This window comes from Corythoichthys intestinalis, chromosome 8 (genome assembly GCF_030265065.1).
Source record: "Corythoichthys intestinalis isolate RoL2023-P3 chromosome 8, ASM3026506v1, whole genome shotgun sequence".
NCBI lineage: Eukaryota > Metazoa > Chordata > Actinopteri > Syngnathiformes > Syngnathidae > Corythoichthys > Corythoichthys intestinalis.
In genome coordinates, this window is record NC_080402.1 from 45,502,497 (window position 1) to 45,528,417 (window position 25,921).

At 39.8% G+C, this 25,921-nt stretch overlaps 1 protein-coding gene across 2 annotated transcripts in view; it reads right to left on the bottom strand.

The window, feature by feature from the left end:
* Positions 1-25,065, bottom strand: part of mgat3b (beta-1,4-mannosyl-glycoprotein 4-beta-N-acetylglucosaminyltransferase b) — a 65,760-nt gene extending 40,695 nt beyond the window's left edge. The window contains exons 1-2 of one of the 2 annotated variants that reach the window (XM_057842421.1): positions 25,034-25,065; positions 24,782-24,861 (exon numbers count right to left, since the gene is read on the bottom strand). In XM_057842421.1, coding sequence (XP_057698404.1) covers positions 24,782-24,858 — 77 coding nt within the window. In that variant the 5' untranslated portion in view covers positions 24,859-24,861; positions 25,034-25,065. Of the gene's footprint in view, positions 1-16,745; positions 17,266-24,781; positions 24,862-25,033 lie in introns of those variants that run through there. The other variant, XM_057842422.1, reaches the window with a different exon arrangement.
* Positions 25,066-25,921: the final 856 nt, after the last annotated feature.

A 25,921-nucleotide genomic window follows, 5' to 3' on the forward strand; every position in this document is an offset into this window, starting at 1 on the left:
AAATCGCCACAAAGTTTCGCGGACTTCTGAATTACGGAAAGTCCTCATAATGGTTACTAAGAATCAAAACAAAAATAAAAGGTAATTTGGCCAAATGTCATTATGGTTATGTCAATGGTAAAAATAATAACTCCTGTCTTTTCGGTATGATACTTATTTTGCTGGTCTACTCATGGCAGAATTATTGGGTGGATTTAATTTTCCCGAGTGAAATTTACTTTTGGGGATGAGTTTGAAAGAAAAAAAAAAAAAAAACAGGTGTGCAATTGAGATGATTTTGAGATATACAGTTATAATTAGGCTGCATCAAACCAAAATGGAAGACTTCCTGTGTTTCTTCAGTCAGCTTCCTGACAGGTTTTATGAAAAATATGCCGGTCAAATTTAATGTCATTGAGTGTGACTGAATTTGGGACCTGAACTTCCCCAAAATCTCCCTGAGGAACCTGTTATCCAATTTTGGGAATAGCGAATGCTTCTAAAAATTCATCTTAAAGTGGCTGACTTCCTGTTTCTTTTCAGGAATAGTTTCATTTTACTTTTCCATGGTTGGCATGTTTACCAAATTTCATTTTCCAAAGGGAAAATTTGAGCTGAATTAATTAAAAACATGGGTCACTCCCATGATCTTGTGATCTAACAATGTAGGTGGTCAAATTTGATGTAATTGAATGTGACTGAATTTGGGACCTGAACTTCCCAAAAATCTCCCTAAGGAAGCTGTTATCCAATTTTGGGAATAGCAAACGCGTCTAAAAATTCATCTTAAAGTGGCTGATTTCCTGTTTCTTTTCAGGAATGGTTTCATTTTTCTTTTCCATGGTTGGCATGTTTACCAAATTTCATTTTCCAAAGGGAAACTTGAGCTGAATTAATTAAAAACATGGGTCACTCCCAAGATCTTGTGATCTAACAATGTAGTTGCACCAAGCTGCTTGAATCAAAAGTCGGATGCAGAAAGGTGGTCAGGTGTTTCCTTACAGCTCAATGTTGAATGCTCAGTGACCATGATAGAATGACACACGAGCCCTCCGCATGCCGGAAACTGAGGCGAACTATTTATTGATAGTAATCTCCAAGAAGAATTGCGGCACTGAGTCCAAATTCCTGGAATGTCTGTAATACAACAGAACCAGACGTGCGGGCCATATGTTTCCGCATAATTGAAAAAAGTCTAGCACATGCTTCTAATTTAGGAAGAATCTCAATCTTTGTCAAAGCATTTATGGGCCAAAGATCATTAGAAGTTGTCTGCACATTTGACTGAAACAGTGGGCTGCAGGTCTCCTTACACTATTGCTTTGGCACTGTTTCAAAGGGCTGGAATGACATCCTAAAGTCAGGCCTGAGCGGCATGAACAACATTGGAAAAATGAATATTAATCAACTTTGTGGAACAAAATACCAGACTGCATGTTGTTCAAAGGAGCACTAAAACCATCAACCAGGAGCTGTTTTTTAGGACACAAAACAATTTGGCTAGGTACTGCATGTCTTTATGCAAAATTTCAATTTTTTTTGTCATGTCTGTTTTTTGGTGTGCCCGTTTAGACGGCTTTTGTCCAGTGAACCCGTTCAAGTATTACGGCATGTATGGGCACTAATTCGCAGTCCGACACGCACTGAGCAAACTGACCCGCATGCGCAGAACCATCAAAACAAATGACTACACATGCTGGCTGTACGTCATTCCAGGGTAGTATTTTGATTTCCAAAAAGAGGACACAAATAACAGACATTAATAATCCCTGTTTAGTCTTATATTCAAAGTTTATATGGACTGATGCATGCACTGCATGCGTGACGCACACACATAAGCATTATGGGAGTGCGTCAATTTGCCTCGACTCGACCATGTAAGCAATACTGAAATATTGCTTATTTGGCGCACAGAAAGAAAACAAGCATTATCAGGCTTATCCTTTTCTTCATTTTATCTTTTTTTAGGACAGTGGTGTGGGAAACACCGAATGGTTTGTTTTGCATTTCTTTTCGTGAAGCTGATACACCGTGACCGCAAAATAAAGTAATGTATAGAATAATTATCATTTATTGTGCTATCATAGGTTTTCGCTCTGCCAACAGACACAAATATGAATGGGATTAAAGGATTTGTTGTATATATTTTACGAGCGATAATTTATACATGTTTCCAGTCCAATATCCAATGCATGATATGTTTTTTATTATAAAAGAGAACTCACTCTGGCCATTTCGAGCTTGGCTGCTCCCCTCCATTGCTTTGCCTGGAGTGGTGGGGTGGTCTCATCAGTGCCAGTCATCGTCCTCTTTCTTGATATCTCGGGACATTTAGGTGGCTGCGCGTGTATGGTGGGCACCGCATCTGCTCTCAGCAGCAATTTCTTAGCAAAACCTCATTTCATTTGTCCATAGTTCGAATAGCTTTCAGGTGTAAAATGCGCACCACACAAAACCGTGCCGGAGGCTGGGTCTACAAAATTAGCCCTCTTTGCACGGACGAACTTTACTGATTGTCTGCGTAGTCCAGCTCTTTTTCACGTGTTCGGGAACTCATTGGTACTACATTGCGACAAATGGCTATTTGTACACCACATAGCACGACAGGTTTGAACCATTTAAGCGATTTTTTGGTTAAACACGAACGCAACTCTCGTCGATAAACAACGATGGCACCTGCCTCGACCTTTTGTTTCCTGGCTGTGACGTCACAGCCCCATTCGGCTGTTTCCGGGCTACATTCGGAAATGTTTGTAATTTTCATCTATTTTCGACAATTGCTCATGAATGTGATTTATTTTTTTGTTAACTTTATTAATATTTGTTATCTTGCCACATAACGGTCCTATTGATATCTCACAGCCCCTTAGTATTAGAATTCTCTTTCAGTAGTCTTATCAAAAAAAAAAAAAAAAAAAACCTAAATATATTGGACTTCCGTTAAAGTAAATGTATAATAAGTTAGTCTAAGCGGGAATCCAAACCGGGCCACCACAATGGCAGCGGATTGCAAAGACAACTGAGCTAAACATCCTAGCTGACTATATGATACCCTATAGTATACACTATACTATAGAAATTTAAGGCATCCATTTTCTACGTCACTTATTTGCTCATTCAGGTTGTAGGTTAGCTGTAGCCTATTCCAACAGACTTATTGCTGATAGAGGAGGGATGCACCCTAGACTGGTCCCCAGTCAATCAATCACATTTACAGTATAATTATTCCACTGTGATTTGATTTCCAATGCATCCATCCATTTTCTTTACCACTTGTCCATTAGAGTCAGAGGAGAGCTTGAGTCTCTGGCAGCTGAACTTTTGAGGGCAGAAAGTAGGATACACTTTGACTCTGGAGTTGTTGGACGATAAATTTTGTATAGAGGTACCCCTGGGTGATAATATATCTTATCTTTATTTTTCCAGATTATGGTCGTGGTTGAAGCCTACTCAGCTGACCTTTTGAAAGAGCAGCGAAATAAACCATTGATTGGTTGGTAGGCGATTGCGCACAAGCTACTTCAGTTTCACACTACTTACTAACAATAATCGTTCTTCGCTGCATTTATAGTCACAGGTGGGTAAGAGGCAAATGTTGGAATGGTCACCACTATATCACACCTTAGAAATGAGATGTGATAACTAACCACTACCCAAAAAATCCATTGCAGCAAATTGGAAACGTTTGTAGCCTTTCACAGTCACAATCAATAAGTGAACAATCACAACAATGATTACAATGAAAGCGCACATTAATATCAGCACTGTTAATGCTTATTGATTTGAGTAATAGAATGATAGTAGAGCTATGTGCTATCTTTAGGAGACTTTGAAGGACCTGAATACTGAACAAATGACCCTAAAATTGCTGCTTTTAACCAAAATGATAGTGGCCTTACAAGCATAGCTTCTTGAGAGCAGTTTGGGCTGCTCAATTTACAAATGAACAAACCCTGGAAATGTAAAAAATTTCAACAATTTAGATGTGAATCTCTATCACATCAAGGATGGGATGATGCGGAGATGATGAAGGATTTTTTTTAATGTATTTATGGGGGACATTTTGTGAGACTACCACAAAACACAGGACTTTAGATGGGACTAAATGCACACTGCCAGAATAGCATCATAATACTGTTTCCTAGAATGGGAAGTAGTAACTGCGCTTTTAAAAACAAGAAAGAAAAAAGGTCGTGTGTATGACGTTAAGAACATATTCCGTCGCAGACAGTGACATTTCTTCTCTTTGGTTGGAGTTGTTATTGTTGTTGTTTTTTTAATCAAACCAACAACAACAACAACGGTTTTCAATGGCATAAATTTGTATTTCCAGGGCTCCAGACTAACATTTTTTAGTAGGAGCACAGTGGACCCCAACTTAAAATTTTAGGGGTCACGCAGAAGGTTCAGGGTCACACACTGTAAATTTACATGCAAAGATTTCCTCTAATCATTGTTTAACCGATAAATAATTTCATAATGAACACATAAAACTACAAACTTATGAATTTATATTTTATTCACTATCAGTTTTGACAATCAGTATACTGATTAAGCAATTCGGTTAACATGGGAATTTTGTTCTATTTCTGTCACTGTCACTACAACCAATCAGTAACAGATTTAGTGATCGACAAATCACCTGCGAGGATACACGCCACACTTTGTCAACATGGTCGAGCGTATCATTATAGCAGTGTTCAACCAGCACATAATTTATGTAGAATTGTATATATATATTTTTTTGTGTTGGGGGGGCATAATTTTTGGGACCAAAATAAAAAAGCAGCAGTATAAGAAGTTGTTTGCACTCAAAAATGACTGGAAATATTAAAAAGCCTTCCAAATTCATAGCTAATCAGAGACAAGGCACAGGCAAAAGGGGGGTTTTGTGTCATTGTCGATTGCCGCTGCAGTTGCATTGCGCCTCGTGTGTTAGCTTTCAGCTCAATGACAATGACTTTCACATTTGGCCATCGCTCATCGCCTCCCTTTGTGTTGAGCCCCTGAGTCGGACTCATTCCCCGTCGGCCTCCTTTGAAACATTGCCGGCGAGTTTGTTGAAAAGTAGTCACTCAGGCTAGGTTCATACCGTAGGTCTTAATGCAAAATTCTGGGTTTTTTTTTTTTTTTGTCATATCTGTTTTTTGGCGTGCTCGTTCAGGCAGCCTTTGTATATTTAGCTCGTTCAAGTATTACGCGTTCGTACTAATTCGCAGTCCATCAAGCGCTGAGCAAACTGACCCGCATGCGCAGAAGTATCAAAACAAATAACTACACATGCTGGCTGTATGTCACTACAGGGTAATTGTATCTTGATTATTACATTATTAATCCCCATTTTGTCTTATAGTCAAAGTTTATATGGAACTGATAGAACGCATACACACACTGTGTGTGCATGACGCATGCAGATAAGCCTTACTTGTGTGCGTCAAATCTCCCAGACTCGGCCATGTAACAAATACTGAAATATTGCTCATTTGGTACACAGAAAGAAAATCGAGCATTATCAGGCTCATCCTTTTCTTCATTCTATTTATTTTACGACTGTGGTCAAGCCCGCCTCCTGCGTAAAAGCCGATTTCAAGCAAGGCGCTAACACTAATGCACAGCTACATCGCTACAGCCCTGCAACCCGCTCTCGCTCTTTGCTGACGTAATTGCTGCATCAATTCCGATTTGGGAGACTTCACAGTTCAGACCACCGCCACATTCTGGAAAAATGTGGCCCAGATTGGATTTAAACCACACACGAAAGTGACCCAGATTGGATTTGAAATGGTCCCCTTCTATGTACATGTAACGTTCAGACTGGCAAGTTAATGCCTTCCTTGAGTTGGAAAAACATGAATAAAAATCGGATTTCTGCATTAAGACCTGCGGTATGAACCTAGGCTTATTGTCCTTTTCGCCATTGTTCACAAGTGCTGTCAAGTTTTTCTGCCTCCCCAGTTATAACCTGCTTCACACATTATCCACCTGCACTCTCTTTTTCTTCAGTTTTTTTCCTTTTGCAAACGAGCTCGTTACATTACTGCTAACTAGTGGCAACAACAACAACAACAACAGACTGTGTTTTTCAAACAAGCACTGTCGATATTTCACAAAACGAGCAGCAAAAGGAAAATGAACAGGAAAGACGGGATGAGACGAGAGTATGACAAAACCTGTGTTCTGCCAAAATGTGCTACACCTGTGAAACGTCTACAAGAGTGAATTTGACACCCAAATTACTACCGTGTGCTTACAGCTTGCTTTGTTTAGATGCCAGACAGAACATACTAATGATGCCTTAAGAAAATACTTAAACGTAGTATTATCAAATAAGGGTGGTTTAAATATGCCAGGTGACTAACGCAACACACATCAACACATCAACTGTCTGCTTTAAAGCTAAAAGAAGAAAACACAATGCTTAACAGTATGAGCGGGACAGATGCAAAAAGTATTTTGAGGCAATGAAAAGGTAATCAAAGACTCAATAAAAACACAAATAGTAAGTACCGCTTTTAACCATTGAGCGCATGTGTTGGACATCTCGCTGCGTAAAAGGAATTGCAGTAACCCGGCAGTATTCGTCGAGTGACTGTGATAAACTACGTCATCATCCCGAGCCTCCATTTCAGGTATAAAAACATGGCGCCCTCCGTAAGTCAAAATGTATTAAATATTATAGATTTTTAAATCAATGGCAATATTTTATGTGTTTCTAACAACATATTTATGTGAAAGAAAACAATTGTGACTTATCAGAGCCTACAAGTCTTTAAGTCCGAGGTTCCCTTTAAATAGTTGAGACTGTGCATGACACAACATGATTGATAGCGAGTACATAAAGAATGGGACTGGATCTCTTTGCAAGCCAGAAAACACAACAAATGGCTCTCATTCTAAACCCTGGCTTTTTTGCTGACTAGAAAATGACACTGCAAGGAAAGGAGTTAGGTATTTTCGGGGGGCAGCCGAGAAGAGCGAGGACATGGCGGCGACGTTGTCAAGGAGAGAGCCTTTCTAATTTGGCCCCGGTTGGCGGTTAAACTGGGGCGAGCTGTCTGACAGCGTTGGTGTAGGGTGGGAGTAAGAGGGTGGCTAGTGGTGGTATAAGGCAGGGTTGAAGGGGGGAAGGCCTTATTTAGAAAAGTGGAGCTCGACGAAAGGGCTGGGGTGGGGTGAATGGGGGGTTAGGAAGGAGGTGGGTTGAATGCCCAAGGGGCAAGGCAATGACTGGAAGGAAAGGTTGCAAGGCAGTCCTGTTTTGGTTTTTTGTTATACTAACAAATGTCAAATATTTCCTTTTCAGATGACAGCTTGATCTTAACACAGATAAGCAATGTGCAAATTAAAACACAGACGTTAACAATAATTTTTGCACTAGTTTTAGTGTAGCATGCAAAAAAAATGTTAGCAGAACTTGAAATTTCAAGTCAAGTTATTTCAATTGAATTTTCAAGTTTTGATGGAAAAATTACAAAGTCATTACTGAAAACTCAGAATTTTAGGTAAACTGGACTTAGTATGCTAGGAAAACTGAATTCAAAATTTGAAGTAAACTGGGCTTGCTTCACATAGTCTAAACTCAAAATTTGAAGTAATAATAAGCCGGTTATTTCAAAGACAGTTCAACACATAGACAATTAGCTATTGCCAGCGCACACTTTTGAAGGCATTGGGAGTCAGGATAGGGCTAAGTTCATGAAACTTAACATTTCAAATCGACACATTTTAACATTTAAAGTTCACACAACTATCTTTTATAGTTCTGTTTACTCAGAAATTTAAGTTTTGCCCCAAAACTTGATAATTCAAGTTAAGACAACCTATTTAAATCACGTAAACAGTTTTAATGTGATATGTTGGGTTAACCCTAGAAAGTTACTGACGAACACTTGAAAATTTGAGTTAACTGAAATAATCACATAGCTTATTGGAAGTTAGTTTTTTTTAATTTTATGTTTTTATTTACAGTGTAGAGAGCTATAATAGAATTGCCATTTTGAAGGAGGGGGATAACCCCTTGAAAGTATTAAATCTTTGGTACAGGCTATGAAGCAGGAAGTAAACAAGGTGGTGGAAAGCCAAGTTTGCGGCAGGAAATTAAAGAAACAAGGTCATTACCTTTGAAGTAGCATGGTATAAGCAGCATAGTGCTTTAGTATGACATAAAGGTGCTTCGGGGACTGAATGTGTCGCCTACTTCCCCAATGCAAATTTTACAACCACTTTCCATGGCTTGCCAGTTGACGCGAACCCCCTATCTCTCTTCCGGGACCTGAGCGTCTCAGGCGAGTATCTAATTAAATCAGTCAATTATGTGGCTCGTTGCTCGTGGCAATAATACCTCCATTTAAAACAAATCTTATCAGCGCGGGTGCGACGACGACCCTGCATAAGCTGCTCTTCTTTCCTCTCATGAGGCCCATTGGCTACACCATGAGTTCAAGCTCATGACACCCCAGCAACGTAACAAGAAGGCCAACTTTCACGTGTTTAGAAGCTCCGGCTGAGCACTAACGTGTGAGTAGGAGGTCAAAATAACAGGAAGTACATGTGTAACACACACACACTACTAAAAATGTGTGCGTCTGTGAATGTGTTATAGTAAAATCTGCACGAATACTGCTTAGGAAACACCACAAAAATAGGAAAGCAATGTCTTTTATTCTCTCCAGGAACACTGTAAGCAGAGCCAGCATCCTGGTGTGTGCGTGTGTGTTGAAGCCAGATCAGAGGTGAAACACAGTTTTATTGCCACAGCAACAATGGCATAAGCAGAAGCAGGATGTGATGTGAAACTAGGATTGTCACAATACCAAAATTAGGGTTTCAGTACAGTATGTGCAAAAAGAACCTTGATACCAGAAATGAAACATTGCCACAGGGAAAAAAAAAGGCAGCACAAAAAACTATAAAAAATTCTAATATCTTTTATTGATTAACTGCTAATTCAAAGTACAGTGGTACCTCTACATACGAATAATTTGTTCCAAGACCTGGTTTGTAGGTCAAAATGGTCGTATGTACAATGGTATGAATAAGTATCTGAACCTTTTGGAATTTCATACATTTCTGAATAAAATCACCATCAAATGTGATCTGATCTTTGTCAAAATCACACAGATGAAAAGTGTCTGCTTTAACTAAAACCACCCAAGCATTTTTAGGTTTTCATGTTTTAATAAGGATAGCATGCAAACAATGATAAAAGGGGGAAAAATTAGTAAGTGAACCCTCTGCCTAAGGAGACTTAAAGTTCAATTGAAACCAATTTTTACCAAACATTTTAAGTCAGGTGTGTGCCTAATCACTGATGACTGGTTTAAAGCTGCCCTGCCCATTATAAAAAACACACCGGGTAAGAATAGTCTTGATGAGAAACATTGTCTGATGTGCTTCATGGCTCGGTCAAAAGAGCTGTCTGAAGACCTGCGATCAAGGATTGTTGATTAGTATCAAGCTGGGAAAGGATACAAAAACCATCTCTAAAAGTCTGGATGTTCATCAATTGACAGAGAAGTTGTCTACAAATGGAGAGAGTTTGGCACTGTTGCATCTCTCCCAATGAGTGGCCGTCCACCAAAGATGACGCCAAGAGTTCAGCGCAGAATACTCACAAAGAACAAAAAAACGAACAAAAAAAAAAGAACCCTACAGTGTCTGCTAAAGATTTACAGAAATCACTGGCACAGTCCAATATATCTGTGTACACATCAACCATATGTAAAACTATGGCCAAGAATGGTGTTCATGGGAGAACTCCATGGAGGAAGCCACTGCTGTCTAAAAAAAAAAAAAAAAAACATTGTTGCTCGTTTAATGTTCGCAAAAACACTCCACACAAGGTTTGGCAAAATATTTTGTGGAGTGATGAAACCAAAAATAAATTCTTTGGGAGTAACACACAATGTCATATGTGGAGGAAAAATGGAACTGCCCACCAACATCAACACCTCATCCCCACCGGGACGCATGGTGGAGGGAGCATCATGATTTGGGGCTGTTTTACTGCCTCAGGGCCTGGACAACTTGCAATCTTAATGGAATAATGAATTCAAACATCTATGAGGATGTTTTGCAGAAAAACCTGAGGCCGTCTGGCAGACAGTTGCAGCTAAAAAGGCGATGGATGCTGCAACAAGACAATCATCCAAAACACAGAAGTAAATCAACTTCAGAATGGTTTCAGAAGAACAAGATACACGTTCTGAAGTGGCCAAGTCAAAGTTCAGACTAGAACCCTATTGAGATGCTGTGGCATGACCTAAAGACAGCGATTCATGCCAGGAAGAATGGGCCAAAATTAGTCCTGATCGATGTGCCAGACTGATCTGCAGCTACAGGAAGCGTCTGGTTGAAGTTATTGCTGCCAAAGGGGGTGGGGGGTGGGCACAAAATATTAAATGTGATGGTTCACTTACTTAAATCACTCCCTTCTGTCATTGTTTTCATACTATGCTCATTAAAATACGAAAACCTATTAATATTTGGGTGGTTTTAGTTAAAACAGACACTGTTTTTTCATCTGTGTGATTTTGACAAAAATCAGACGATGGTGATTTTATGCAGAAATGTGAGAAATTTAGCTCCTGTGTGGGGTTTGCATGTTCTCCCCGTACCTGCGTGGGTTTTCTCCGGGAACTCCGGTTTCCTTCCACATCCCAAAAAGGCTGATTGAACGCTCTAAATCAGGGGTCCCCAAACTTTTTCCTGTGAGGGCCACATAACTTTTCCTTTCTCGAATGAGGGTGACGATTGCAGGAGTGCCTAAATGTAAAAATTTATTGTTTTTCAGAAAGCCACAATCAAATAACCCTTTTTGGATTCTTCACAGAACAAAAGTAAATTGAAAAAAAAAAAAAAAAAAAAATTTTTTTTAAATATATATATATACTGGACTGTCTCAGGAAATTAGAATACACAATATTCTAATTTTTTGAGACAGTCCTGTGTATATATACAGGACTGTCTCAGGAAATTAGAATACACAATATTCTAATTTCCTGACTGTCTCAGGAAATTAGAATATTGTGTATTCTAATTTCCTGAGACAGTCCTGTATATATACACAGGACTGTCTCAAAAAATTAGAATATTGTGTATTCTAATTTCCTGAGACAGTCCAGTATATATATATATATATATATATATATATATATATTATAATATAATAAAATATAATAATAAATAATAATAACACTATTAATTAAATAGATAATAAACAAATAACCCTCTCTGGGTTCTTCACAGAAAGAAGCCAGGAAATAAATAACACTATTGAGAAAAAAAAAAAAATTGTTCAAGGGGCCGGACCAACATCCGGCCCGCGGGCCGTAGTTTGGGAACCCTTGCTTTAAATTGTCTGTAGGTATGAGTGTGTGCATGAATGGTTGTATGTCCCCTTGTGCCCTACGATTGGCTGGCAACCAGTTCAGGGTGTACCCTGCCTACTGCCCGTAGTTAGCTGGGCAGTTACCTCTGCGACCCTCGTGAGGAAACGCGGCATGGAAAATGAATGAATGTGAGAAATTCCGAAAGGTTCAGATACTTTAACATATCCTTGTATATGTCGAGGGATTTTCCCTTAAGAATAAATCAGAATTGGATTAATTCGCTCCACAGCCCAAAACGCTATCCTTAATAAATACTGCAGCTATATTTACAAATAGCAATTACATATTAATAATAATAATAATAATGTAATGAATCTGGTTTTAATGTGGCGGTTGTTTTGCATGCTGTTCCTGAACTTACTGTGTGACTGGTGAGAGACAGAGGTGCGGAGAGGTGGGACAGTAGCCGTGTTGTGTTGCACAACTTCTGAAATAAATGATTACAAACCTGACGAAGCTGGTAACTTCCTTGTCGATGTTACAATAATAATAATAATTATTATTATAATGAGAGTCGTTCTCGAGATCGTAGACATTTTCCGGCCGTATTGTCGAGCCAGTTCACTGACGCGCGCAAGCCACACTCGAATTTTTCTCTAATTTCATTTTTAACTTCAATGGTAAGCGTCACGTTTTTCCTTTTTTCACCACCTGTACAAACCTTCGTGGGACCCATGTTGATTTCTCTCACAAGAAAATCCACCATGCGTCAGTGTTGCCCGAAACCAATGAAATTGCGATGCTATTATAAATTGTCGTATTTCGAGCATGTCGTCATATGTCTAGACAAATGCGAGTCAAATTTTATGTTGGATGTCAAAAGGATCTTACGTCGAGGGACCACTGTATTAGGAAGGTCTTTATAAGAAAATGACAACCAAGTGCATCAGGCAAATGTCTATTTTATTACTATTGACACAATATAGTGTTTTTTGAGGCTGCTGTGTTGTGTTCTACTTCGCCACTAACAGGCAAAGGGTCGTCCATTCTTACCAGTTAAGAACAAAACAGCTTATCACAAAATAATTCACACACGACTTCTATTTAAAAGTGTCTGAAACGCGTCGCAACCTGCCGCTCTTTTGTATTGGCGAATTCTGGATGCCTGTCTCTGAGATGCATTGCTATGTTGGAAGTATTTCCACCCCCCGTCACAGTTGTCTTATAACAAGCCTTGCATAAAATCTTTGCTTTGTCTAATCACACGGGTGGGCAACCCAGTCCTCGAGGGCCGCAGTGGGTCCTGGTCTTTGTTCCAACTGATTCAGCACAGACAGTTTAACCAATGAGGGGTCAGGGCAAACAAGAAGCACCTGACCGCAATCAACTGATTGCACTTGTAAGAAACAAGATTGGTGAAAGGCTTTCCTCATGATGGGTTTGAACAAAAACATCCACCCACTGCAGCCCTTTATGGAATAGTTTGCCCACCACTGTTTGCTATCAAATATTTCCAAATCATGCTTGTCACGACCCGATCCACAGGATACCAGATGAGTCCTGCATATGTGTAAGATCTGACACTACCTCTTGAGCCGCAAGAGTACTATAGATGTTTATGTACGTTATAGTCAGACATAGAAATACATTATTCTTCAATCCGTGCCTGGTACGAACAAGCACGTGTGTCCAAACTGAACTTAAGCAGTTCATTATACTTTCATTCTTAAAGTCTTTTTCGGGTGAATTTATTATTATTATTTTATTTCATTTTCATTAGGGGCCACGTTTTATTGGTCAGACTACTTATTTTATTCCTATTCTTTTATGCAAACAACTATTGATTTGAAAATGTTTGGCTGTTTTTGGCAAAAAAGCAAAATGCACATTGCAAGGCATTGCAAAATGCACATTGTTTTTTAATCATCCCGAGCTGACTAATAGCAAAAAATGAGTCAAAAATCAAAATAATCTTTTGTGGCAGGAGAAACATACATACTTTTGAGAGTTGAGCCTTGCGTGAGGCATTATTCATTCATCTTCCATTCAGCTAACTGGGGTTAGTTGACGGTAGACATGTGCCGATTACAGGTTTCAAGGTATATCGTGGTATGAAAAGTATGAAAAGTTTCAAAATCGCAAAAATCTTCTGTCATACAGTCCCTAAGGTATTAGCTATGTTTTATGGCCCAAAAAATATATGGAGAAATCCCTCGCTTGCAGCTGCAAGGCTCAACCCTCCCCCACCGGTTGTTGCTCAATGTCTGAGAGTCAGCTGTGCTACACGATGGCTGGAGGAGGTGAAACTCCTGAACTTTTTTTCCCATTCAAAGAAAATGAAATCGCTGGTATGGAAATACTTCAGCTACAGAAAAGTTACAGATGGCTGCGGCTTAGAGGAGGAGGGCCAACAGACATGTAAAACATGTTTGCGGAAGGTGGCTGCTGAGGAGGCAATACCTCCAATATGATTTTGCAGATTAAATTAAAGGTTAGTAAAAATTATCGTGAACATTTCCCACCAGCTACGAGAGTTAACTCCAGCGTGTCTAGTGTGTCTAGCGGTGGTAAAACATGTATTTTTTTTCTCTCTGGCAACTGTGTTGAGAAAAGAGTGTGTGCATAATGTAAAAAAGATACGTCATAAGTCATACACACATGCTTTTTATGGAAACGAATTCAATTTTTTTTTGTTCTGATGTTAATAATATTGAGCTGTGGCTATGAGTTTACGCTCACCTAAAGACTGCATTTATTTCATTGAGAATATTTCAGTTATTTTTTGTTTTTTTTATGGTTTATTTAACTTTATATTTACAGTATGTTCCAATTTGCTAATATGTTTTGAAAAATTAAAATCCTGTTCAATGGAAAAAAGTTTGGTTTTTTTTACTCAGATATGTCAAAGTAACACATTTTAGAGCTTTAATTGCAATGCCATGATCCTTGAAACAGCGATATTTTTGCTTAAGGTTATCATACCGTCAGAATCTCAGAGCGGCACATGCCTAATTGGCGGGGTACACTCTGAATTGTTTGCCAATCAATCGGAGGACACAAGGACACAAACAACCAATAAGGCACACACTCATAGTAGGGAAAATTTAGAATTGGTCAATTAGCCTACCATGTATGTTTTCAAGATGTGGGAGAAACTGGAGTAGCTGGAGAAAATGCACGCAGGAAGGGGGAGATAATGCTAACTCCACACAGGAAGGCTAGAGCCTGGGAGTGAACCCACAATCTGAGAACTGTGAGACGGACATGCTAACAACCCAAACAACGTGCCGCCCGTCTTGACCAAGACAAGATTGGATCTTTAAAATGTGGTCTTAAGACCAAAGCCAGCCAGGGAAAGTTCATGGTCTCCCATTTTATGTCAGGAAAACATGGCATTTTGAGAGGAGTGTAGACTTTTTGTATTGAAAGTATGATTCCACTTCTTTTATCACTAATACTGTATTTTGGCCTTGGTATAGCTTCATTATCAGCACATTGAGGTACTTTATGCAGCTATACTTAGTTTGGAAGGCAGAATTTTGATACTGTGACAAAATGACTGCAGCACTTGACTTGATATTCAGACTTTTGTAACAGTTAAAAAAAACAAAAAAACTAGACATATTATTTTTTTATGATTCGATAGTGGCTAATTTCTTGACCCTATGAGACAATGAATATTTTTATTGTTTTTAACTCTAGCAGTTCATGCTTCAATGCGGCTATACTGTAAAAGTAAACATTAAACAATTTAATTAGATCTAGTCAGCTACATAATATTGAGAATCTGGTTGTTTGAGGAGGCAAGAAAAACTGCCTGATACGTGAATACACCTTGCGGTGCAACCTGAACCCATCATCAATGATGGGTGGGTGTAATTGTTATAGGGTGTTTTGGGTTTTACATCAGACACCCCACCCGGGAGACCCAGCCAGGGTTGATCAAGACTCGACTTGTGTCCAGGTAGCGCACTTCGCCACGTGTCCCCTCTCCTTAGCCAGAGCCACCGTGAAGCCTTCTTTGCAGCCTCCAAGATGAACTAATATAGCTTGAAAAAAAGATGTAATGGGCATTGTCTTGCAAACCTGATAAAATTACATCAAAAATAATGAAAAATTCAGTCTCTGTCACCAGAATAATAGAGATACAGTATTATAATGCCCTCACATTTGGGCCAGAGGTGCCATATCTTTTACAAGGCCACGCCCCTTAAAGTCACTCATCCATCACACAAAAACACTACAATCTATACAACTACAAGTACTAATGTATTTCATTTAAATTGTTTTTCCGCAATAGAGGACTACTTTTCTTTATTTCAAATGTTTTTGGGGGATGGAAAAGATTAATGTTTTTTAAATTTAATACTATAGGGAAACATTGATTCATGAGCAAATAAGAGTTATGTTTGTGTGACAATTGCTTGCTTCATGTTGCCTGCCAAAATCTGAATTGAGCACATTTCAGATATACTGACACTCAATGGTGGGGGGCGATGAGATGATTATTAAGATGTTTATTATATATGTCCTCAGAGTAAAGATATGCTTTGCTCTTAATAAAACTGCCTTTGTTCCACATGTCAATTTAGCGCCAAGCCGCAGATATTGGGAAATTACACAGCTAACTGAATATTGCAAAGTTGAATTGGATTGCTAAATGCATTGCCAAATGGAAATGTTTTGACACACATGCATTAATTCCACCAACATGCACACACATAGCAAAACAAGTTCACTGGGTGTCGCCCTCGCTCTGCCCCCAATTTCTTTTAAGGTAAGACACCCCTTTTGTTGCTAGGCTCATCCCAAATAAAAAGGGGATGGAGGGCTTAGGTTTAGAACGATTGTGGATACTGTATTTTGTAGTCATGTATTGTATTGTACTGTTCTCCTTGCAAGCTGTTCAAACAAGTTGAGTGCATTTGCTCCTTATTTTCTGTAATGTTTTTAAAATGTTATCCTAAGGATTATATATGAACTTGACGGGGTACTGGGGAACTTTCAGCTGTCATGGTGTCAGTCACAAGGCCATAGATCAACATGAAAATATTGTAGAGTGACTTATAAAAACAAGTGTTTTTTTATTATTATTTTTTTTTACATTGTCTTTTGGTATCGTTTTGCTTCAGGTTTAAAATTCAGCAGTTTTTCAAATTGTGCTTTTGGGGGGTGATTCCGGAACTGCTTAGTGACCAAAAATAATTTCAATCAATAATCTTAGCCATGAAAGAAATTGTGCCACTATAATTTTTTAAAAACTATTTTTACTACCCCAGAAACTACAGTGTACAGTCATCCTACTGTATATGGGAACCAATCAGGAAGGTAGAGAAGGCCATCTGTGCTTCTTGTTATGATCAACTTCATCCAGCATCAAACGTGCGCGCACACACACACGTACACGCAAACACACGACACACTATCTCCTCTTACCCATCTGTGCTTGTGTCAGATGTCTTTCATGGGTCCACTGCGGATGAGAGCCCGACTGGTCGTCCGACTCTAGCCCGCCCAAGGCGCCGCATCCCCGGCTAGAAGGACCACTCAGCGGCCGGGCGAAACGCTGAAAGTCCGGGGCTCGGATGATCTGCAATCGACGGCAGCGTTGACTGTAATCCTTTATATCCTAGTTCGTGAGGATGGAGGGATGTGGAGGGATGAGGCGGTACGTTGTGCTGCTGGTGGTAGGGGGGGCGGCTTTCGCGGGGGTGTCGACCGCCGATGTCCTCTGTCCTCTTGGCCCGATTTGGGTACGAGTTTACCGGCCTCCGCAATCCTTCCCTCGGTCCTTCCTCTCCGTCTTCTCCGCCCACCGTGCAAAAAAGAGAATATATACCTCCGCGTCTTTTTCTTTAGTGGCGATAGACCATCTTCACTGCAGGTTGGAAGGAGGAATGAAGGCAGCTAAACGAGAAGAGAGCTCCGCCTTCCCCCGTCACGCCGCCGCGGACAAGGGGCGGAGGGGCTGGATCGAGGTGGTGGTGGGGGTGGGCAACCACAGGAGAGGTGGGGGGCAGAAATATGAGAGGGGGTTTGCGGATAAAAAGGAGGAGGAGGTTTGGCAATGAACGTGCATGTTTTTTATTCTGTGATAATAGGAAAGACCCCCTCCCTTAACCCACCAATACGGATAGTAGCTCATGCAGCCACACATCAGGATTCCAACACAAGATTGGGAACATGAGCAGCCCACAGCTATTTTTAGCATTTTTACCTCCAGTTGGGGAGTCGGGGGTTACTTGGTGGGGTGTATGAGCCAAGAGGCACCAATGGAGGTGGACTACGACTCCGGACCAACATAATGGACATTGGAACTTTGCTTAACTAGTATATAAGTTCTGAGGCCACATTAGTGACCCATGTACCTCATATGTCAAATATGTAGGCTTTCCCGTTGAAATGAACGGAAATACAGTGGTACCTCTACATACGAAGTTCTTTCAGGACCTTGTTTGTAATTCGAAACGGCCGTATGTCAAGCAGGATTTTCCCATAATACATTATAATTCCATAATTCGTTCCACAGCCCAAAAACCTGCACTAAATCCTTAATAAATATTGCTGCTACTATTACACATGGCAATTACACATAGCAAAACATATACATTATAAATAAAAATCAGAATAATAACAATAATAATAATTCCTGTAATAATGTAACGAATCGGGTTTTAATGTGAACACACCGCGTGGCTGACGTGATGGAGAGAGGGAGTGGTGGGTTTAGAGTTACCTGTACTTTCACTTTCAATTTTTTCTTGAGAACATCAACTATGGCCAAGAGTAGGCATTTTGTGTTGGCTAAGTTCTGAAATAAATGATAAAAACCTGACAAAGCTGGCGATTTCTTTGGCGATGTTACCACAATAATAATTGTCAGCTTAACTTATAAAGACTGGTGAACGGTGGTCGTAGGAGGACCGTGGAGATGCGTGCGCACCCCACGCTCATATTTTTCTATGATTTGCAAATTTATTGCAAAGGTAAGCATCACCTTTTTCCTTGTTTCACCACCTGTATCAACCTTTTTGAAACCTGTGTTGATTTCTTACACAAGAAAATCCGCCGTGCGTTCCTCTGCGGTGCTGTCATGTCGTCGTATTTCGAGCATGTCGTTGAATGTAGAAACAAATAGCGAGTCATTTTTACATTGGATGTCAAAAAGATCGTGTGTCGAAGCGATCGTATGTCGAGGTACCACTGTACCACTAATCCATTTACGATTACCTCCATTTAAAAAAATAACATCTGGCCAGTTTAAATCTCTTAATTTTGGTCTTTAGAGTACAGGAAGTACTTTATGTCAAATACATGGTGTCCTTTTTGAGACATATGAGCCCCTTTCGCACACTCCGAAACACTGGGAATATCGCGGGATTTAACCGTGCAGCAGTTGTATGTCAAAACAATTTCCCAGGTCGACTGAGACGGAGATTACGCGTTTACCCGATTTCACGGGTCGGGTCTTAGAATCATGTCCAGGACTTTCCCGGGAAGCGGGAAAGCAGGCGTTAAATTCCCGGGTCACAGCACGATGGCTGATGACGTAAATATCATGGCGAACCGATCGTCACTTCCTCTTCTACTCTACTTTCGCTATTGCGGAAACAAGGTTGGACTTCAAAGCAGAAAATAACGGAGGGAAGCGTTCAAGGGTTTATTAAATATATATTTGCTACTACCACCAAGATCTGCACCCACGGCGGCTCCACCCGGGCCAGCACCTGAGACCTCCATGCGCACCGTGGCTGCCTTCCTACTCGGCGGGGCCTGAGGCGAAAGGAGAGAGCGGCCCTCTCCCTGTCGCTGCCCCGCAAACAAAAATACACGCGATCGCTGGCTGCAAAGGGGGAATTACACAATGCGTCCGTGACAGTACAACCGAGGAAGAGAGTCCAACGTCCATCTTTGGAACTGTGTGGTTTATTTTGTTCCTCACGTTAGGGTCCGCTACTGCGGAAACATGCTTGTACTTGTACAATGGGATTCTTCTTTCCATCCTTTTCTCGGACACCCTGGGCTTAACTACAGTCTTGACAAGCTTGAATTGGCTGCAGTTACGACGTGAATAAACTCTCCTCCGGAAAAAAACACTATTTGACCAACATTGTGACGGCTGATGCGACCAAAAATGACGTAATGGCCAGGTTATAAAATCGGGCCATCAGCCTTCAAAAAGCGCCAGTGGGCAACACAGGACAAGTGTGTGAAAGTGTCCAACCCCCGTCATTCTCAGGACATTTCTACATGCCTGAAAGCAATGACGCGAGTAAACCCCGCGTCACCTTACGCGGGAATTTCCCTGGATATGTGTGTGAAAAGGGCTATGCCTTCATAACACCATGTCTTGTAATTAAGCAAAGTGACAGTTGGGAACGACAAAAAAAAAAAAAAAAAAAAACAATCATATAGTCCAAGTTTGGCATAAGCAATTTTTCCACAGTTTATAAAGATGACTTGCCAGTGAGCATTGTAGTGTCCTCTGTCTACATGTGTTGCTACAATTTGTGTTCAAATGTACATTATTTTGAGCTTTATAAGTAGTGATTTATCATAGTAAGTGGCCAGAGTGCATGACACAAGTAATACATGATTGTATAAACAATGTCCCTTATTGTCTTTTTATGTTTAGTTTCACAGTGAGCTTTTGGCAATAAACAAGTTAAAAGCAAGTACGTGGTCTCTTTTTCGAAGAATTGTTAGCTATTTGCCAAACTCCACACAGCACATTTAAATAAGGCAGAAGAGATTTCATTGTAGGGAGAAAAAGGGAAAGCCCTTCACAAAAACCAAGTGACGGCTTCTGTTTAAAAAAAAAAAAGTTTTAAAAATGAACAATTTAGGAAACCAGAAAACCATTATTAATGATTTATAACTGCTTTTTCAAGAATATTTGTGGGTTTCATTTTTTCCCCTGCCATACGACACTACTTCCTATCAACCAGTTACTGCCCGTTGGTGTAGAAAGTGTGCCAAAGGTGTGGCGCTCTCTGTTGGTGCTGAATGGATCTTTTACCTGGTTTAAACAAGCAAGCCAGGTATGGTGTTGTACGGTGTTGTCTATCCTATAAGTTTTTTTCTTGAAAGATTTGCCTTACACATATTTTTTTTCAAACAATGTCCAACATTCATACTCCAGTCACCCATTGCAAATGAAAATGTCACAATAAGCCTTCGCTAAGGCAAAGACATAGACATCTGACTTATTAAAAACAAAGAGCACTGCAAATGGTGTTGAGTGAGCACTCCTAATTTTGAAGGCCCTGAGCAGATTACATTAACAGAGATAAATACAGAAGAGGAAATCTGATTGGACAAAAAAAAAAAAAGTGAAATTGTTGTTGATGGTTTAGAAATAATGTATACTGAAGACCGAACTGGCTGCCAGCTAACCGTTGTCCATAACATGATGAAGATTTCATGCACACATTCATACCAAAAGACAATTTAGAGTATTTGTTGGCTGCTGGAAGAAACGACCACCCGCAGAAAATCAACGCAGGATCAGGGAGAACTTGCATCGATCACAGAACTGTGAGGTCATGCTAACCGGTCAGCCACTGTGCTGGCCTAAATTGTTTATATTTTAGATATTTTAGTTGGTATAGGGGAAAAAATGATGTTATGTCCACATATTTTATGACTTATTATATGCATTTTCCCACACCCACATTTGACAGGCAAACAGTTTCGGGTCTACCCCACCAGTCGCCCGAAATCAAATGGCATAGGCTCCAGCACATCCAAAACCCAACAACTATAAAAAGAAAAAAAGAAAACTCCCAGTAAGTTGCTAAGCACAACTCAAAATGTCAAGTTTGTCTGAGTAACTACTAGTAAACTATTAAAAGTATTTGTGACAGATCTTATCAAGTTAACATTGTTAACTTGGTAAGATCATTTGCACTAACTTGAATTATCAAGTTTTGGGGCTAATTTACATTTATGAGCAAACAGAACTTGAAAAGTTGTGCTAACTTGATACTTTAAGTTGTTCTAACGTTAAATGTTAAATTTAGGGCTGTCAAATTTATCGCGATAACGGGCGGTAATTAATTTTTTAAATTAAATGCGTTAAATATTTGACGCAATTCACGCATGCACGGAATGACCCGTTAGTGCGTTGCCTCAAACAGCTTACATTGACGCCATTTCAACACATTGAGAGCAAAAAGCCAGAGAAATGCGACTGGACACAGGTGTTCATTGGATCGCGCCTTTTATTGGCCTAAGCTTTGGCAGCTACTACTAACAGTCATGGTTGCCCAACTTCCATTCATGCATTTCTGCAGAGCAAGAATCGATCTTTTTCTTAACACACTTAAATGAACACAACGCAGAACATATTTTATACCATTTGCAGCCAATACTGACAGTCATGGTTGCTCAACTTCCCATCATGCATTTGGGCAGAGCAGGAGGTGTTCTTTTTCTTAACACGCTTAATTGAACACAACGCAAAACATACTGTATACCATTTGAAGCCACCACTGACAGTCATGGTTGCCCAACTTCCCATAATGCATTTGGGCGGAACAGTTAAGTCGCTACAATATCATTTAGAGAAAGCACAACAAAAATAATATTCCTATCTCTCAAAAAAATATAAAATTACTATAACTTGTACTCAAATTTATCTTTTAAGAACTACAAGTCTTTCTATTCGTGGATCCCTTTAAAACATGGGTGTCCAAACTTGTCCTTAAAGCAGTAATGTGAAGTAATTTCATAACATGCCAAATAGGGTCACAATTAAAGTAATAAAACATTGTCCAACAAATAAAGTATGAAAAAATAATTTATATGCTGTATATTTGACAAAATACTCGTCTTTCCGAAGTTCGAGCCTGAAAGGGGACGAACCCAGAAGTGCTACGTCACACCGGGAACAGCGATTGCAGCTCCATACATACGGCCGCCATACAAAGCCCTTCAAACAATGATTCAAACAGCGATATAACCGATAGATCGAACGCAATGGAGGAGATCCAAGTTTTTGAAGAGTTGGAGGAAGAAGAGGAGGTTGGAATTTTATGTTGGACCTAACATGTATTAGCCAGACGCTCATCAGGATGCAAACAATGTGCCTAGACTACCTGACATGGAATGGAGACAAGACCCATCGGGATTACAACATTGGTAAAATATAGGCTGTTATTATTTTCATGATTTGAAGATGCAGGCATTTGCACATAATTTTATGTTTTTGTCTATCTGATGACATTATTAAAAAAAATAATAGTCAGACTTCATGTTAATTTTGGCAGATCCGGCAGCTCTAAATAATAATATAAAAACATTGGGAGGAAAGAAGGAGATGAGTCGTTGATGGCTTTCTCCACTTTATTGTGGCAACAATAAGAAAACAAAATAATAGCGGACTGCCGCCACATTCGACCGCAAAGTTTTGCTTCTCGCTGATCTCCTCCTCGCCTCCTACTACTCCAGCGTCTCTTAAACAGATCGTGCATAGTGTCTTGTTATGAGCTTTTTGTTTACAAATGTATCGAACATACGACGTGCTGACAACTTTGTTTCTTTATTAACACATGGAGCTAAAAGTACAACACGGCTCGGGGCTCTCGGGAGGAAGTGGCGTCTAATGGTGTGAGGAAATGTAGTTTTTTCACACATGCGAACAGATTGCAAAGCACCACTTCAGTGTTGTCCCAAGACTACATTTCCCATGATTCACTGCGTGACTTGAGCCGCTTGCTGATTCGCTGCGAGATTGACTCAATGCCAACACGCTTGTTCGTCAGCTGTCAGCGGCTCTCGTAAAACACAAACTAGAGGCCTATCAAGCGATCACCGTGAAAGAAACGCCGAACTGTACAAATTAAATGCAATGCTTGAAGCATGAAGGTGGAAATACATAATACAAATACAAATAAATGTGCACAAACTCACCGGCGGTGTGTGACTCTTACTGCAACGTGACCATGAATTACCACGATGCCGACCCGTTTATATGCACATCCACACCCCTTTCCCGATTGACAGTGGATTAACCCTTTCGGACAAGATCGTAGATGACGCTCAATTTAAACACGCTTAACCTAGTGAACGCAACAACAACTATGATCGGGGATTGCCACGAGTTAACTTTCGGCTAACGTCGCTAACTTATACTGTTCATTCCACAACAGTTGGCAGCTCTGCTTTGACAAAGTCATCAGTCATCTATCCAAAAATCACACTTACTTTTTGGCAAATCCTTGATCATAAGCAGAACGGTTAAGGAAGCAGGCATCTTCGAAGTGTTTGCAGCAGAGAACACTACTTGATGATGGCGTGAAATTCATTCGCTTCGTGCGAACGAAAGATGTCCATTTATGTGCCCTGCTATCCTTTGGCCACTCATACAACTTTTCGTTTTGAGTGAGAACAAAACATCGCCACACACCGCTGTGGCATCTTACCGAGAAGCAATGCAACAAACAATACTGTTCTATGGCGCACTTCCCTCGCACTTCCCGGTGTGACGTAATTTCTGAAGATTTCCGAATATTGCCGAAGAAAAGTATTTTTGTTGTCAAGGGCGTTGCTATGGGTTAAACAAAGAATCAGGAAGGGTTGCGTTAAAAAAAAAAAAATGCTTATAACTGTTTAGCCATTGATATTATTCAAAAACATGGTTGGCCAACCTTACTTCACATTACTGCTTTAAGGGCCGCTGTGGGTGCTGGTTTTTGTCCCTACCAATCGAGCACAGACAGTTTAACCAATGAAGTTTGTGCTAAAACAAGCAGCACCTGACTGCAATCAACTGATTACACTTGTGAGACACCAGATTGGTGAAAAAGATGTCGTTTTTTGGTAGGAATGAAATCCAGCACCCACTGCGGCCCTATGTGGAATAGTTTGGACACCACTGCTTTAAAAGAATGTTAATAATTTTAATGCCATCTTGTGGATTTATTGTTATAATAAACAAATACAGTACTTATGTACAGAATGTTGATTGTTTATGTCCGTCTTGTGTCTTATAACAATAACAATCCCTGATAACAAAAATAATTTACAGGAAAAAAATGGCAGATTTTACAGATGGTTTGAATTGCGATTAATTAATTTTTAAGATGTGATTAACTCAATTAAAAATTTTCATCGTTTGACAGCCCTAGTTAAATTGTGTGAACTTAGCCTTCGTCTAACTCCAGATGTGTTTAAAAGAGTGCGCTGGCAACAGTATACAGTAGTCAGTCAGACCTTTTAGTCCAGTTGTCTGCACATTACACATTCTCCATCAAAACTTGCAAATGCAAGTGAAACAGGCTGACTATAAATTTCATTTTTTTGTGTGTGTGTGTAGTAGTATAGGTAGGCATGAAAACAGATTTTTCAGTTTTTCTCATAACTTTATGTTTTTAAAAGATACCCATTGACAATATTGCACCATTTCTATTATATGTTTCTACAAACACTTTCCTTAAAATGCAGAAAATAATCAAAAATATTTACAGTACCTTTTATGTAAACCAGCCTTATCTTCGGCTAAACGCTTTGTCTTCCTGACTTGCTGTTGCTCCCAGGTGACTTTCATGACCTGTGTTATTAAAGGCAAGAGGGTGTGTGTATATGTGCATACAGTGATTTGGAAAGCAAAATTGTGCTGTTTGCCCTACTGAACACACCCATCTGAAAGCTTGTAAAAAGTGAACTTGAGGCCAAATGTACAGATAACAAACCCGTACAGTCAGTACAAAAGTCATACTCACCAGTCACCGACAAGGAGCACCACATCCTGAAAAGGAAAAATGCTTAGAGGGCGAAAAATGGAAAGAGATGGTTATGATAAATAAATAATGGAGAGAGTGATGCAAGGTGGACTTGTCTCAGCTTGCTGCACAAGTATAAATGTTCTTGTGTCATGTGTTATTTTTTGATGATGTTAAAACCGGCACATATTTGGGAGCATGCAATAACATTGCATCAAAGTTTTGTTTACCAAATTTCATTTTACTGAGTAAAACTGGTTTCAGGGGCAGGATTTTCAGAAAATTCTGAGCAATTCCACCAAGTTAAAGGGCTTCAAACCAATGTGGCAGATATCCCTTATTTTTGGGCATGGCTAATTGAGATCTTTTTGTGGCTGGATTAATGACACCCGTCTACCAAATTTCATGTTGCTAAGTGAGACAGGCTTTGGGGGCTAAATATTCGTAAAATTGGGTGAGGCACTTCTTAGTCCGATTTGGTGGATGCTACAGATGCAAACAGATGGGTTTTTAAGCATGGCTTTTAAATAATTTTTTGGTCCACTCATGATATACTGTACAGTACATACCGTATATACCACATTTTAATTTGCAAAAAAAAAAAAAAAAAAAAAAAAAAAAAAATTACCTCTTTGGGTTCTTCAGTCATTTTTTTGCACAAAAATGGAAAGGTTCAACATAGTTAAATTAAAAATATTACAAAAACAGTAAACTAAAGCCGACGTTCCGCCACATTTGCTGTTTTTAATGTTTATTAGCACGGCTGCCCACGCTCAATGTGAGGTGTGCGACTGTTGACATTATGGGCGTGGGAGCTTTCCATTGATATGGATGTGGAGCAAGCCCCCCCCAATTGAATCCTTCCACTTTGGAACCCGGGTTCAGTGG